Source organism: Helicoverpa zea, chromosome 12 (assembly GCF_022581195.2).
Source record: "Helicoverpa zea isolate HzStark_Cry1AcR chromosome 12, ilHelZeax1.1, whole genome shotgun sequence".
Lineage (NCBI taxonomy): Eukaryota > Metazoa > Arthropoda > Insecta > Lepidoptera > Noctuidae > Helicoverpa > Helicoverpa zea.
This window is the reverse complement of record NC_061463.1, coordinates 10,736,612-10,753,771: the sequence shown is the minus strand read 5'-3', so window position 1 is coordinate 10,753,771 and position 17,160 is coordinate 10,736,612. Positions and strand designations below refer to the sequence as shown.

The 17,160-nt window shown below is 37.0% G+C and overlaps 2 protein-coding genes across 2 annotated transcripts; one reads left to right on the top strand and one right to left on the bottom strand.

The window, feature by feature from the left end:
- Positions 1 to 144: 144 nt before the first annotated feature.
- Positions 145 to 1,196, bottom strand: LOC124634820 (transmembrane protein 223). The gene is made up of 2 exons (XM_047170461.1): positions 685 to 1,196; positions 145 to 548 (listed from the first exon to the last, which is right to left on the bottom strand). Exons 1-2 carry the CDS (start codon positions 1,064 to 1,066, stop codon positions 256 to 258), a joined length of 675 nt encoding a protein of 224 aa, XP_047026417.1. The 5' UTR covers positions 1,067 to 1,196; the 3' UTR covers positions 145 to 255.
- Positions 1,197 to 1,628: 432 nt separating this feature from the next.
- On the top strand, positions 1,629 to 16,786 carry LOC124635404 (DNA topoisomerase 2). The gene is made up of 19 exons (XM_047171289.1): positions 1,629 to 1,821; positions 2,665 to 2,908; positions 2,999 to 4,898; positions 4,990 to 5,129; positions 5,619 to 5,821; positions 7,008 to 7,156; positions 7,480 to 7,717; positions 8,101 to 8,258; positions 8,631 to 8,839; positions 10,261 to 10,398; positions 10,816 to 10,954; positions 11,304 to 11,427; positions 11,707 to 11,862; positions 12,309 to 12,470; positions 12,850 to 12,960; positions 13,582 to 13,759; positions 14,922 to 15,160; positions 15,507 to 15,659; positions 16,165 to 16,786. Exons 1-18 carry the CDS (start codon positions 1,807 to 1,809, stop codon positions 15,651 to 15,653), a joined length of 4,650 nt encoding a protein of 1,549 aa, XP_047027245.1. The 5' UTR covers positions 1,629 to 1,806; the 3' UTR covers positions 15,654 to 15,659; positions 16,165 to 16,786.
- The last annotated feature ends 374 nt before the right edge of the window (positions 16,787 to 17,160 follow it).

The following is a 17,160-nucleotide window of genomic DNA, read 5'->3' as shown; positions in this document are numbered from 1 at the left end:
TCATATCTGTAAATAGATCCTATTACTTTGCAAATCAGAAATAGTGAGTCCTATATCCAATTCCTCATTTCAAAGAATAGCTAATGAAGATCATAAATATCAAAGTACAGGTTGGCTTTGATAAATCTTTGAATTTGCTCCAACTCTGTTCCTCATTGAATACAAGAAAAAAAAACAAATTTTAAAACAAAACTAAAGCTATATTTACAATAAATAACACAATACATAAAACAATACACTTATAATCAACAATCTTCACCACTTTCTCATTAATCCAGCAGTGCAATCAAATAGAATAGGGTTTTTAAATTCTCCTCGCATATCAAGCATGTAGTGCATCCATCGGTTCCTAATTTTCAATGGTAACTGCACTCTGGCAATATTCCTGGCTTCTTTACAACAGACATTTTCTAGAGGAACTGTCATCATACGGTTCTTGCCGAAAGGTGTGTAAGTGATGAATGTAAGGCTCTTTCCACCTTTGTTGAGGACTAAATAGCGGACGGAACGGAGTGTGTACATCCAGATCATTGCCAGTGAACCACCACCTGTAATAAATAAAATGATACTGTTATGGAGAGCGTTATAAACTCTAAGACAGCAAACCCAGTGACCAAAAGATGTAACTTATTTCTATCGGAAGCTTGGAACTCCAATACTAATTGAAATGAGACTAATACTAACCAACCAAAACAGAAACAGTTCCTAAGGTATTCCTGTACTTGTTTTCGCCGAGGTTTATTCGCCTAAACCACGGTGTATCATCGTCGATGGTAGATTTGTCAACCGGCGCGTCCCTCAAAGTTGTGAATGCAAACAATCCCAAATAGGTCCAAAACATATACTGAACTATAGCAAATACATTCATGTACATAAAAAACTTTGGGTTCTCGTATTTAAATAGCATTACGTCTTTAACTACGTTTGTATTCACATCATGAATAGTTCTTGTTGTGACACTACCAGATGCTGTTCTTGTGTTATTTACAAGAGGTTTATATATAGTGCTAAATCTTGAAGCAACAGCTCGCTTGAGCACTGTTGATGCAATCGATATTATTGACATTTTGCGGCGTTTTCTTCAAGAAGTAAACATTTATTAAAATTCGTTTTTGTATTTTATAACCTAGAACGAAAACCTGCTTAAGTACTTTTGTCAATGTCAGTCGCTTGTCAGTTGTCAATTAGCGTTCAAAACAAACATGGCCCGATGGTCCATGGTATATCTGAGGGTCCACCAGCGTCATCACTTGTTTACAACTTAATTTATGAAAGTACATCTATTCTATAGAAGCTGAACTGGCCTTCGAGAAAAAATCTGAATATTGCACAGTCACGTGCTTGGCGGGGCCCCCTAACGTGCGGGGCGAGTAGAATTTGTTACGTCGCTAATTCGGTGACTGGCTCTATGAAGTTATAGCCAAACTTAATGGTGGCACAATTAAACGAGGAGAACTATGCCATTTCCACAAACACATACAACATTTTGCAGTACGAAACAATCCAATATGGGCCACTGAAATAAACTATCTTGGCAACATTGCCACATACTGGAAAACCGTAACTCGTAGAGTGTGGACCCGGACTTGCACTATGGTTTACGAACGAGTTTAAAAAAAATAACACACTTGTTTATTGCTATTCTTGGCGTCTTCGTTGTTTCATTGCAGTTGTTAAATATGCTCTAAAAGTTAGTTAAAATGTTATTTTTTAACGTGGAGCGTGATTAATATCCCTTTTGTTCTGGTTACCAGACAAACATTTGTTCGCGTTGATCGTACGCGTTTTAATAGCACCTATAACAAGATGGCTGATATAAAGGTAAGGGAAGCATTTGGCGGCATTTTGATCACTAACGGCCGAATTTATAATATGAATTGGGACTTCAAGAATTCCTGGGTCTATAAAGTTTATGAATAGGAACAAGTCTTACCAAAGGATTATCCCTAGTTCGTTTTGTCTTCTTTAATTGATTTGCGTACATGTTAGTGAAAGTACGTGTAAAACTAAAACACGTTTGAGTTCATTCACAAACAATAACTGCAATAAATGATGTTGTTTTACTAAACAAAGAAATGCCTTTATGTAAGTTTCAATCGCGGCGTATAAAAATGGATTCTGATATACTTCATCTAAGACTTATCATTTATTACATGCCTGTTGATAAACTACCCTCAATTATTATAATATTTTTTTTGCAGTCATAAGTAGATTTTGTAACGGCAAATTCTATGTTTAAAAACTGCATTGAAACTTTTTACAACCCTGTTTATTTTTTAATGTATGTAAAACTATGTAATCGAAATATCATGGCCGCTGTTTATTTCAAAATTAATTGTCAGATGTCTTAGTCCTAATAATAGTTTAAAATTGTAATTAAGTATAATTTAGAGATATACTTTGTCCAGAAACCTAAGAACCAATCAAGAATCAAGTATAAATTGTAATGTTATGGCTTGGTTTAGGTTTTTTTGATTATGTGTGGTCAAATAACTCCGGAAACAGAAAATTTATGTGTTTGTGCTTTGTTTCTAAATAAAAGGAAATACTGTGGTGACAGACATGACAGTTAGTTGTCTTTTTTAATGGAGATAGGAAAAAAGTGTCTGTCATAATTTCATAAAGTTTTCTTGCGTCCCTTATTAGTTTTTCGGTGCTTTCCAGGCTATGTTCAATAAAATGACCAGCAACAGCACGGCACAAAATGGTGCGCCGGAAGCTCCGCCCCCCGCCAAAGGGGCTAAAGGTGGCTCTATAGAAAAAATATACCAGAAGAAAACACAATTGGAGCATATTCTCCTACGTCCAGATACATATATCGGGTCTGTTGAGCGGACTACCGAGTTGATGTGGGTTTTTGACAAATCCAAGGAGTGTATGGTTCAAAGGGAATTGAATTTTGTGCCAGGTCTGTATTAACTTGTATATTCTACTTATTCTCCTAAATATCTTTTTTTACTGCCACAATTCTTTACTATATTATTCATAAAATTTTCAGGATTATACAAAATATATGATGAAATCTTAGTCAATGCGGCTGATAACAAACAAAGGGATCCTAAAATGGATGTTATAAAAATTGACATAAATCAAGAACAGAACACAATTTCTGTCTATAACAATGGCTGCGGTATTCCAGTAGTTATGCACAAAGAAGAGAAAATGTATGTACCTACTATGATTTTTGGACATTTATTGACATCATCAAACTACAATGATGAAGAAGAAAAAGTGACAGGAGGCAGAAATGGATATGGTGCAAAACTGTGTAATATATTTTCTACCAAGTTTACCGTAGAAACTGCATCTAAACAATACAAGAAACATTTCAAACAAACGTGGGGTTCTAATATGACCAAAGCTTCTGAACCTAAAATTAAAGAACCTGGTAAAGATGACGATTTTACAAAAGTAATATTCAGTCCTGACTTGGCTAAGTTTAAGATGGAAAAACTAGAAGATGACATTGTAGCTCTGATGTCCCGAAGAGCTTACGACATCGCCATGTCAACACAAGGCGTCAAGGTGTACCTTAATGGCGAAAGATTAAAAATAAATAAGTTTAAAGATTATGTAGATTTATACATAAAAGGCAAAGAAGACGAAAATGGACAACCATTGAAAGTAGTTTATGAGAAAGTGAATGACCGTTGGGAACTGGCATTAACACTCTCTGACAGAGGTTTCCAACAAGTATCATTTGTGAACTCCATTGCAACCACAAAGGGTGGTAAACATGTTGACACTGTCTCTGACAGCATAGTTAAGAACGTTCTAGAAATAATCAAGAAGAAAAATAAGGGTGGAGTTAATATAAAACCAGTGCAAGTTAAAAATCACATGTGGTTGTTCATCAACTGTCTGATTGTAAACCCAACCTTTGATTCACAAACAAAAGAGTACATGACCCTCCAAGCAAAGAGTTTTGGTTCCAAGTGTAATTACTCTGAAAAATTCATGACGGCAGTGTCAAAGTCTGGTTTAGTGGAGTCTGTATTGACCTGGGCTAAGTTCAAGGCTCAGACTGAGCTGGTGAAGGCATCAGGCAAGAAGCAGAGCAAACTGAAGGGCATACCGAAGTTGGAAGATGCTAACGACGCTGGCACAAAGAATGCACATTTGTGTACGCTGATCCTCACTGAGGGAGACTCAGCTAAGTCATTGGCTGTGTCTGGACTTGGTGTGGTAGGTCGCGATCATTACGGCGTCTTCCCATTGAAGGGTAAGCCTCTCAACGTCAGAGATGCTTCACACAAACAGGTCTTAGAGAATGTTGAAATAAACAACATGATCAAGATCCTTGGACTCCAATATAAAAAGAAGTACAACACAGTTGATGATTTAAAATCCTTGAGATATGGTAAAGTGATGATCATGGCTGATCAGGATCAGGACGGATCTCACATCAAAGGTTTGATTATCAATTTCATACATCACAACTGGCCAGAATTATTGAAGCTGCCATTTTTAGAGGAATTTATTACTCCTATTGTAAAAGCTACTAAGAAAGACAAGGAACTATCATTTTACTCGCTGCCTGAATTTGAGGAATGGAAGAACAATACGGAAAACCATCACACTTACAATATAAAATACTACAAAGGTTTGGGTACCTCCACATCCAAGGAGGCTAAAGAATACTTTCAGAATATGGAACGTCACAGGATTCGGTTCAAGTATGCAGGACCGACCGATGACCACCACATTGAGTTAGCATTCTCGAAGAAGGGTGCTGATCAACGTAAAGAGTGGCTGACCAGTCACATGGACGAAGTGAAACGCAGGAAAGAAATTGGTCTTCCAGAGAGATATTTATATACAAAAGATACTAAAGCTGTTTCGTATTCGGATTTCGTTAATTTGGAGCTGGTTCTCTTCTCTAATGGTGATAATGTTAGGTAAGAAATACCTCCAGAATACTCTATGATAAAACTGAATTCTTTGAAAGTTTATAATTTTTAATTCTTTAATTCGTTTTGCGGTTTCCAGGTCAATACCTTCCATGGTAGATGGTTTGAAGCCAGGTCAACGTAAAGTTATCTTCACATGCATTAAGAGGAACGACAAACGCGAGGTCAAAGTGGCGCAACTGGCTGGTTCCGTTGCAGAACACTCGGCTTACCATCATGGTAAGCCCTATACTATAATATACCTATGTATTCCTTATATTTAAGTGTAATTAATAATTGTATTTACATCGCTAATAACTATTGTGTAAGGTTGAGTAATAACAGTCCTTTAGTTAGATAGGTAAGTGGTACTCTCTTGAACAGGCCTTGAAATCCACTTCTGTTTGGTATCAGGGATTATGTGATTTCTACTATTCCGTTTGAGACAACAATTGAATATAAACCTTAATTACCATGACATACGGTCTGCTAAAGAATAAATTTGCATTTCGCCGCTCGGGCGGCGCGAGAGCATCGACGAGCATGCGCGGATATCTTTAGCAGCGCGGATATCTTCTAATGCGCTCTGCCGCGCTTCCAGCGCTGCGCTGCACTTTGCTTATTGCGCGCTTAAAAGTCTGAATTAATTTGATTGTGCGTCGTTCTGCAATTTTGTCGCAAAAAATATTGGAGAACTTGAAATAACATTTTTTATATATTCTTCTACAGGTGAACAATCCCTAGCGATGACGATAGTGAACTTGGCGCAGAACTATGTGGGCTCCAACAACATCAACCTGCTGGAGCCGCGCGGTCAGTTCGGTACGCGGCTCTGCGGCGGCAAGGACTCCGCCAGCCCGCGTTACATCTTCACGCTCATGTCGCCGCTCACCCGCCTCGTCTTCCATCCGCATGATGATCCACTGCTAGTCGTAAGTGTTATATCTGTAGCTATACAGGGTTATTGGTAAAACACTAACAACCTCTCAGCACCATATTACTAATATCATAAACTAAAACTTTCGTTCTAGGACTTTTAATAATTCTCAGATTTTAGTCATCAAATTTTCACACAAAAATTAAAATATTTCAATTGTACGCTCTAAAATTTACGAAGTCTGCGAAGCAAAAGAAAGCGCTAGTTAGGTAATCAGTAGTACAAAAGACAGCGGAGGGGAGCGGGGCTCGGACGGCGGCGGGGGAGCGTTTGAACTTGAACTATTTACGAGCGGCCGTCAGTCGGTTTTATGCGCCCGCGTCGCCTCATATGTGTCCTTGTAGCGAAATTCGGTAGTGCGAACGTAATTATCTTTACAGAATGGCATATCGATATTCAAATGTCGAGTACACGGAAATGGTGCGAATGCTTGCTAGATGTGATGACAATGCGCCATACGATTCCCAAACATCCCTACACCTAGCCGTTACAATGCTAGCCGCCACACAGTGCGCGGGAGGCGTGGGTAGATAAAGATCTTGTATTCCTTCTAAAAATGCAAACCCTCCACCAAACGAATTTTTTTGTAATGTGTGATAATGTCGACTCGTCCGCATCCTCTAAGGTCGACTAATCGCTCGACTGGTCTCGATCGGGCCTTTAGTTGGTAAATAAATGGTAGGGGCGTGCAAATTTTATGTCTACAGCAAAATAGAGTTGAAATGTGTTAGATAGAACAATGAAATCTTGTATGTTTGTTTTTGTCAAATGTATCATGTTTTATAAAAAGTCAGGGAACAAAAGTTGTAGTTTATGATGTTAGTAATACAGTCCTGCAAGGTCGTTAAGTGTTTTACCAATAACCCTGTATAGTGATAGTGGGGCTCCAACACAACCTGCTGGAGCCCTAGGACAGTTCGGTACTATAGATAACCCATCGGAGAGCACGTAAATGTTGGTCCTGCTTGTGGTCTCTATCCGGTGGTGGCGGATGTCCGTCCCGTCGCGCTATGAGAATGAAGGAATTGTGTGGCACTTGTGTCTGCCCAACTGCTTCTGCACTATAATATGTCCTGTGAAGCTGGCTGATCATCTTATATGAAAACCGCAACCGTGGTCGAAATCGCCATTGGACGCCTTTATTAGTAGTACTTCGTCACTCAACTTTCTTATCTTTTTAGCACGACTTCGAAGATAACCAGAAGATTGAGCCGATACAGTATATCCCTATCCTTCCTATGGTGCTGGTGAACGGCGCTGAAGGTATCGGCACGGGATGGTCCACCAAGATACCCAACTACAACCCCAGGGATATTGTTGAGAATATTCGGTAAGTACTGTTCAATTACATGCAGAAAAGATTACGATTTCTCAGTAGAAACAAAAAGAGAAGGGTATGTATCATGGAAACTCAATTTTTGTGAACAATTATTGAGGATCAGACAAGCTTATACATATAAAGCAGTTGCAATTTTATTTTTTGATTCAAAACAAATCCAATGACTTCTGACTTCCTAAAGGGTTGAAGCAGCCCTTTGGGGCGGGAGTACTTTTTTAGATTTATTTACAAATATTATTCATACTTATGTCCATTAATTGCATACACCTAAGTCACGTGTTCACATATACTAACTATGTATATCTATATTTCAGGCGAATGTTAGATGGTGAAGAACCAAAACCCATGCATCCATGGTACAAGAACTTCCGCGGCACTATCGAAGGTTTTGGCGACAAATACGTCATTTCCGGTGAGGCCGCCATCTTGCCCGGCGAGAAGATAGAAATCACTGAACTTCCGATCGGCATGTGGACTCAGAATTACAAGGAAAATGTTCTCGAGCCTTTGTTGGGGAATGACAAAGTGAAGCCTGTTATATCTGAATATAGGGTGAGTAAACTTGAGTGTTTTTTCATATTGTGAGTTGAACTAGATATAGTGGGGTTATCGATGCACAGATACCATTGGGGTAGGCATTTGACTAAACTATCTTGTTGGATCTTTTTATACAAATACATAATAATATTTTATGGTCTTGTGTCAGAGAGCAGATAAACCTGTTGTATGCATGTGATCCTGCACCTGATCTAGCCAAAACTGCATTAGGTTTTCATCCCATATTGTCAGTAGAGTGGCAGAAAAGGAGAGCGCATATCTATCTATATGCATAGTGAGATACAATCACTTTTCCTCTCCTGATTAACTAAGCATCTCACAAGTTGGTCTTCAGCTTATGTTTCGATATAATATTTAATGCATAATTTTTGCTATAGGAATACAACACAGACACAACAGTTCGGTTCGTAGTAAGCTTACTCCCCGGCAAGCTGGCCGAGGTTGAAGCTGAGGGAGTACACAAGGTGTTCAAGCTGCAGACCACCATCTCGCTTACCTGCATGAATGCGTTCGATCATAACTGCTGTCTTAAGAAGTAAGTTATTTGCGGATTTGTAAACTATTTAAAGATTTGAAAATTGATGTGGCTAGAAAGAGTGTGGGAGATAGAGGAAAGCATGGAAGAAGAAAACATGATGCGCCGAACCCAAATAAAATTGAAATAAGGGTAGGATGATAATGAAAATAGTAAAATCAGATTCGTTAATTTTTCTGTGACAAAATAGTTACTTTAACTTTCGAATATTACTGAAATAGAGTTATGAACCTAAAGATTTTGGTTCTGAATGTACTAACTTTCCTTACTAAATGTTGATTGGACTTTTCAGTACTTCCAAGAGAATAATATAAAGATCAAATACCTATTAAACACCTAGTTTAATATTTTCAAACCATCTTAACTTCACAGATACGACAAAGTAGAAGAGATCCTTCGTGATTTTTACGAGCTCCGGCTAAAGTACTACGCGCGTCGGAAAGAGTACCGCGAGGGACAGCTGCAGGCCGAAGCCGACAAGCTGTCCAACCAGGCCAGGTTTATATTGGAGAAGTGTGACAAAGGACTTGTTGTGGAGAACAAGAAGCGAAAGGTTATGGTGGAAGAGCTTATGAAGAGAGGCAAGTTATAATTATTTTCTAATACTAGCCATTTCACCCTTGTTCCGTGGGGACTACTATCCATACCGAGATGAAATATGGCCATGTTACTTGGGAAGAGTGTAACTTTCCAACAGTGAATGAATTCGGTCTCAGAGTCTATAGGGTACAAAAAAAAGTCATAGAAAACATTATGATATTTCGACTAGACCAATTTTATGTCCATAATAATATTAGTTTCCGACTTGCTGTTGTTGCATGAGGTTTTAAAAAATGTACCAAAATAGTGGTAAATTATTTACATTGGCAAAACCTTGTAAATATTTTCGCCAGACTGAACTACAAACCGCTTTGATTAAAATGCTTATAGTTCGGCCATTCAGAGAATGCGTTCCTGACACGTCGCGATTGAACTGACGACGTAACTTTGCAATGGCGTTGCAGTTACGATAAAAATATTTTTGCTGGTTGTTTACCGTTTTAACAATTGAGGAGCATTAAAACAACATTATTATATCAATAATCAATGAATGTTATAATTTTGTGCCAAACTGAGTGTCAAATAACTTGGTAAACAATATTTTTCTAAATCTATACTGCGCTATTACAAGGTTATGTCAGCGGTTTATATTTTGTAGTGCTGTGCTAAAAATAACAGGCAAGTATCGTAATCTGTTCTTATACAGTTATAATATAAAATAATACGTTTTGATTTTCTTTTTAAGAATTGGAAAATAATGGACTATAAGACTTAATTATAACGTTTATGAAATATAAAAATAAAACTATGACCAAACCGCATTTTTATACTTAGATTAAAAATGGTAACCCCAAATGGCGTTATGGGCCGCCATTTTGTGACGCTAAAACAGTCGTCCGTTGTCGTTTCGTGCGCATAGACCACGTTTTTCAAGTGTTTTCGATCTGTTTTTATTTGATTACCCGGCTTTTGTTAGACCGAGATATCAGGATTGATTCTGTTATTGATAATAATATAATTATACATGTAGGCGAAGATGATGATGAAGACACCACCTCCTCAAGCAAATCGGAGTCTGATTAATATTCTGTTCGCACATTCAATTCAATGTACTTGTAACAAAGAATAAATAAAACAATTTTATTATATGAATATTACCTTTTTTTGGTTTCCACTTAAATAACTAAAATATAAAACAAATGATTCCGCCAATTTAAAACGAAAATAATCTTAAAATAATGCGGCGGTTCATTTTGAAGGAACGGTAACGAACTCAGTGTTATGTTGTGCCCATCACTATATAGTCGTGACTAACTGATAGGTGTCAGGAACGCATTCTCTGAACGGCCGAAGTATAGTTATCAAATTTGTATCTCAGCATAAAAAATCTAAATAACTAACATATTCAAAAATCATAAATACCTGCTTTTCGAAATAAAAACCAATTTCATTTCATTTCCAGGTTATGCTCCCGACCCTATCTCCGAGTGGAAGAAGCGAGCCAGCAAGATGCAAGGACTGACGGCGTTAGACGATGAACCCGTCGAGTCTGAGGACGAAGCCGAACCTGAACCTGAGAAGGGGAAACCTGTTGATCCTGGTCAGTTCACTAGTTTACTAACATATATTATGTCTTTGATATTTCGTTACTCAATTATTTATTAAATTCATATGTTGTATTTATGGGTTATAGGACACGGTAGGGCGAGAGGTTAAAGAAGTTTGAGAGTTCTGTTGCTTACATTTCACGTACGTTGCTTCGCGTCCATTTTGTTCAAAGTCAAAGTCAAATCATTTATTTCATTTAGGCCTTTACAAGAATTTATAAACGTCAATAATATAAATAAGTTAGATTCTAGTTGCCCATTCCAATGTTCATGTTCGCGTAAGTAGCTAGCATCAATCTATGTTCACAAATTTTGACATGTCTACACAAAATTTCTTACCGTTTCCGAAAGCGGGTAGACCAAGAGAACTTTTGTGTGATAGTAACTAAAATAAATTGTATTATTCACAGAGAAAGCATTCCAGAACTTGAAAGAAGTGAAGAAGTTCAACTACCTGCTGGGCATGTCTATGTGGATGCTGACCAAAGAGAAGAAGGATGAACTGCTCAAGCAACGAGACCAGAAACTATCTGAACTTAATGCGCTCAAGTACGTATCATTTATTAGCCCTTTGCCCGTGTAAGCTAAGTTAGGAAGGCTAGCCGTTTGATTGAACGGCTATTTCAACCAGCTGGTTCATATGATAATTTGTTGTAAAGTTTTTTTAGCTTTGCGGACAATGCCGGCTTTAGGCGTTCGCTCTGCTTCTTGTCATTGTGAACACTTTTTTCGGTGATAACTACTTTTAAAATCTTCAAACTGCCTAAAAATTGTACTTAATATCCTGGGGCGCCGAGATTGCTTAAGCTGGCTTACTGTCATGTACGCAAATTCTTTTATTTTAATTCTTAGTTAGTATGTCATGTAAATATTTATTCAATGTTTTGTAATTGTCCAGGGCTAAAACGGCAGCGACGTTATGGCAGGAAGATTTAGACGAGTTCTTAGTAAGACTGGAAGAAGTCGAAGAGAAGGAACGACAGGAGGAATCTTCTGTTAACAAGAAGACTGCTAAATTCGCCGTGAGTGACTCGCTAGGTTTCCTATTTATTTAAAATTTAATTACATTAATGTCTTCTTTGACACAATAAATGGAAATATTTGCACTATTGTTTTAAATATTTTGTAATTACGTTATAATCTTGTGTTTATGCTAACTAGATGGAAAGGATAAAGGTAACATAATATTTCTTTCTTTGTTTTTACGATATAATTTTTCCTGTTGGAAAAATGTAGAGTTATTCTCAATTTTAATTCAATTGGTTTATCATAACAAGTTAATATAAATATTTATATTTCAGAACGCAAACAAGAAGAACCGCAAATCGCTGATGGATGTAGCTCCGGCAGAGAACGGCAGACGCGTGGAGCCCAAGATATCTGAGGACCTCATCAAGAGGATCCAGGCCGCTGAGAAGGCTAAGACTAGGAAAGAAATTAAGAAGGAATATGATCCTGTAAGTAATTTTCATACAACTTGTATGGCCATTTGCCGTATCACTGACATATTTTGAATTATAAAGTCACCTGCATAGCAATTGACATTTATTCATAACAAAATTAGCTTACAGATTAAACAAAGATTTAACAAAATTAATTAAACGCTTATTATGTTATATGAATTATAGAAATTACTGATTCCTATGGATCTTTTGGGAAAATAACCAAGTAAAATAAGTAGTAGAACCAATTAGTTTTCTGTAAATTTGGTAAGGTATAGCTACAATAAGATGTACGAAGTTAGTGTTAGGAAGTCAAAATATGGGGTTTCGTGAGATTACTCACTGAATGTGACTGTGAAACTAAATTTCTGTCTAATAATGATGGCAAAAAGTGTATTTTGCTATACTAATCATTTTGTAAAGCCTTCCAATTATTTACTGATGTCATGTTATTTCCACAGGATGATCCAACAGGCATCAGTCCAATAAGTGCTGAGAAGAAGCCCAAAGCCACTCGAGTGAAGAAGGAAAAGGCTGAGAAACCGGAGAAAGAGAAGGTTGACAAGGCTGGTGGCGATGGACTGAAGCAAACTAAACTTGGATTTAAGAAAGAAACTAAGAAGGTATACTAATGATTACTTTTATTATTTTTACTACAGTTTTTGCAAAAGTTAATGGAGGGCCGCAATTTTCATACACAGATTTGTTTTAAAGACCGCCACCTGAGAGAACTATTTCGCGGTCCCACATTAAAAGTGGTGAATATGTTATTCTGATATGTAAGCTATTTACTGAAAAGTTGCACAAAAATCCACGAGAAAGAGTAACAAAATATCCATACATCCTTACAAACTTTCTTGTTTACAATATTAATAAAATACACTTGGCCGGTAGGCCGGTTTCGGTCAGTCGGTAAATTTAGGGTCTTCTAATACTGGTGCCTTATTTTTTAGAATACCAGTATAGATTTATTAATGAAGTATGTTGTTTTACTTATACCAGAAGCGCATGACGTTCAGCGGCAGCAGCTCGGGCGGGTCGGGCTCGGAGGCGGAGGCCGAGCCCGCGCCGCCGCCCCGCGAGCGCGCCAACGCACGACGCGCTGCTACTAAGGTACACATACAATAGGGTAGTGTCCAGGGTCGAAATAATGAAATAATATTTAGTCCGCTTTTTAGATAATCAAAAAATATTGGATACGTATTTTTTCTTTTTTTAATTAAACATAAAATGACAAAGATAATACACTTCAAAAATTAGGAGTGGGGGCCTTTTACGTCACAGTGTCCTGAAAATTGTAGCAACTTGTGACATCACACTCAACTTTAACACGCTATATCTTAACAAGTTCTGATCCAATTTAAAAAAGAAAAAATACGTATCGCTTAATTTTGGACAATCTACAAGACGGACTAATTATTATTTTTTAGGAAACTAGCCTATTGCCTACAATGTTTGACCCGTATTCTGAAGTCAAAAAGTTGGTTGATTATCCCTGTTCCATTTAACCCATACTTCAAGGAATCAAGTTTATAGGAAAGGAAAGCTTTGTGTCTCAATTACTCTCAGTAGATCCATACATGTAGCTTACCTGAAATATTGACAACCGTTAATACAACCTCACGTAAAACAAGTTTTTTTTTTTTTTGCGCGTTTAATTTATAATTGAATTCTCAAGATAACATCTTTGTACACAATACTTCTATAAAACCTAAATATTCTATAAACAAACAGGTTCAAAAGTACAAAGACGGGTCAGACGACTCAGACTCAGGGTCAGAAGTGGAGTTGTTAGACAACAAGATGGAGTCTGACAACGAAGCGCCGCGTGCTCTGTCCGTCAGCGACGATGACGACGACTTTGCTATTAAGAAGAATAATAAGAATAAGAAACCTGCTGAAATGGATTCAGGTATGTAATAACCTTATATTCAGGACCTCACTATCTTTTGATAAATCGGCAAAACGTGACAGATATCTATGGTATGAGTTCAAAACACGGATACGTCTAGGAGCCTGCAGAAGTCCGTATAAGCGTTAATATCAACTACATCATCTCCCGAGCCTTTTCCCAACTATGTTGGCTTCCAGTCTAACCGGATGCGGCCGAGTACCAGGGTTTCACAAGGAGCGACTGCCTATCTGACCTCAACCCAGTTACCCGGGCGACCCAGTACCCCGTCGTTAGTATCAACAACAAAGCCTGCGTTATTAGATTAAATAGTACTAGTTACTTAATCCGAAGTCTGCGCAAATGCTTGTGCACTATAATTTGTTCAGCCCAGCTATCTGAGAAAACAACCGCTGTAGCACAATTTTCTGACAAGCACGATGGATAAGTAATTGTCCAATGTAGTAAAACTTCACGTAGGTACAGAAATAAATCAGTTCATCTGTTTTTTTACACCATCAATCTTTTTAAACAATTTGCATTTGATGTTTAAGACGTTTTCGACCCTATTGTTGAAGAGCCAAAAACTGAAGAAAAAGAGGCGTACGAGGATGGTGCGTGATCTGTCCTATCAAGTTTTTTAAAATACTTGTATTTTTTATTTCAATCATGTACATAATTTGATAACATGTTCATGAAAAAGTATGTAGGTTTACAATTTTAGGTTTCATGTCTTTCATAGTGAAAGGTACAATTTTATGTGGCGTTACTTTGCGTAGAAGTAGCGTTATTCAGTTGTTATTTATTACAAGCTTTCGCCCGCTATTTCACCCGCGTCCCGTAGCCGGATGGTGACAAAAACTATCCTAAAACCTTCTCCCGGGTCTAAGTTACCTCCCCTCTAATTTTCAGCCAAATCGGTCAAGCCGTTTTCATGTTATGTCGTGACAACGTAAGGCGGGTTTCATTTTTATATACATATAGATTTTAAGATGAGTAATTATTTAATTAGACAATATTGCAAAATATTCCACTAACTTAGTTAGCCTATGTACACACTACCCCATGTAAAGCATCACCCATGCAAAATTGGAGTTTTCTTATATTTTGTAACAAGTTAATAACCTTTTGATATTTACCAACTATAGATTAGGTATTTACAGAGCTTATATTTTTTTTACAGACTGCCTCTTTGATTCCCTAATCGAGGAGACTAAAAATGAAGAAAAAGTGAAGAACAATGGTGCAGCTGACCTCACGGTTCTCTCAAGCGACGAGGAAGAAGTGGTTCCTCCTTCTCCGCCGAAGAAGAAGGCTGGACCTAAGAGGAAACTCCTCAATGATGACAAGAAACCCAAGAAGAGGCCTGCTAAAGAGATGCTCAGCGATGACGATGATGACAGCATATTTGATAGTAAAAAGGTCAGTTGATTTTGCTAATAGGTAAACTAGGACTAAGAAATACTTATATTAAAAGTAACCTGTTATTATTTTGGAATTCAAATAATAAATAATTTTTAAATCTGTCGATTTAAAGATTATTATTATCTAATATTAGATAATTCTTTGAATTGCCTGATTGAGTATGATGCTGGGGTAGTTTTAGTTTTAGTTAATTTTTGCTATTTCATCAGAAGAATGACATATGATGGAATAAAATACTCTATCCTTTCAGTAGAATTATTTCTTTAGTATCTTTGACACAACAGTTCTATGTATTCGATTGTATTGTTAAATACAAATAATATAACTAATTATTCGCCTACAGGACCAAAAGAAAAAAGCGGCGCCAAAGAAGAAGCTAAAGAAGAAGGTGTCAGACTCGGAGTCAGACGCCGCCAGCGACGCCGCCCCGCGCGCGAACGCGAGGGCGAGGGCCGCCACCAAGTACACCTTCAGCGATAGCGATGACTAGCCACATGTAAGTATACTTGTTAAAACGTTATTAAAATGAAGAATTTTTTGACCCCTACACTAAAATAGAGGTTTAGTTTCAACCATGGAGTTCAAAATGACTAGCGGAGATGTTATAACGCAAAATCTTCTAAGAAAGTAGCGCGACAAAATTCGGATGGCTTGGGGGACGAGGAACGTTACTAGCTCCACTCTAACACGCGTTTTATAGAACCCGTCCCTGTTCTAAAATAAAATCACCAATCAATCAAGACCAATCTTTGATAGATTAGTTTTGATTTGAAAAGGAATCTGAATGCTTCATTAGTTCTAGTAACTAATCGTTGTGATTACGCTTACCGTACGTTGCTTGACCTACAAGACCTGACCTACCTGCTTTAAGGGATCTCCGCTTATCTTTCCTTTCTCGGGAACTATTTCAAAGTGCCTCCCTTATTACTTTCTAGATGTATTAAAAATACATGTACATATTTTAAACCCTTTTTATTTAACCATAAATAATATTTCTCCAGATACAGTATTGTGAGGGGACAGCGATTTGAATCTACGCCGCAGCATCGCTGCTGGTTGCGGCGCGAAACTTTATTATAATTTATACTTTAGGACTACGTGAACACGTTATTTTTATACCGGCCTACAGTCTGTGACTGAAATACAACTTAGTAAGAGAACTTTAAACTACAAAGTTATTTATAATTTAGATCTAATTAGCTAAATTAATAATTAATTAGCTAAGGTAAAGTATCGTCTGGCACGTTCGCTCAAAGACACGATATTCGAAATTTTACTGATAGACCATCGAGCAAATTCTGTAACGTTTAGTTAATTTTTTATATGAGAAATTGTAAATAGTCTTAGTGTAACCTTATTCATTTTCTTTGTATTCTTCAATTATTATATCTTTCTTTATTTCTCTTATTTTTTAATATCTTGATAATTCATTATCAAATTGTGTGTTGTCGTTAATAATTCTTTAATGTTGTATTCGTGATTTTTTCCTTAATATTTTGATAATATTGTGAACAATACGATGAATTTGGGTTACATAGTTAATTCCTTACTTTTACGTTACAAATGTAATTTCTCGATATAATTTGTTAATTATAACAATGTAAATAAATAAACATTTGAAAATTTATAGTTTTATTTCGTAATATGACATTTGAAGTAGGTAGTTCGTTAACTTCGGGGGAAACGTGATGAGGAAGAAATTGAAAATAAAACAAGTTTTAAGTTACAATTTACACGATATTATTTAATGTAAAAATATTTTTAATTTCGTCTGTTACTTCCAAGTTGCATTGCTCACACTGTACAGTTTGAATAAGATTTTGTTTAGTTTACAGTACTTACATACAAATACTCGACGTCTCTCGACTTTAAGTTCTACTTAAAAGTATTTTTGTTGCGAAATTCAAGTGAGATAAAGAATAATGTTTGAGCAGTCCTTAAAATGAGTAGCGTATTATCCATGGGCCGAAAAACTGGATACAACCTAAAGGTGGGTA

Excerpts from the sequence above, each read along its gene's own strand:
- LOC124634820 (XM_047170461.1), bottom strand. The coding sequence starts at position 1,066 with ATGTCAATAATATCGATTGCATCAACAGTGCTCAAGCGAGCTGTTGCT. Across the intron at positions 549-684 it reads AACTGTTTCTGTTTTGGTTG|GTGGTGGTTCACTGGCAATG; the intron begins GTTAGTATTAGT and ends TATTTATTACAG.
- LOC124635404 (XM_047171289.1), top strand. Across the intron at positions 10,955-11,303 it reads TCTGAACTTAATGCGCTCAA|GGCTAAAACGGCAGCGACGT; the intron begins GTACGTATCATT and ends GTAATTGTCCAG. Across the intron at positions 12,961-13,581 it reads CACGACGCGCTGCTACTAAG|GTTCAAAAGTACAAAGACGG; the intron begins GTACACATACAA and ends ATAAACAAACAG.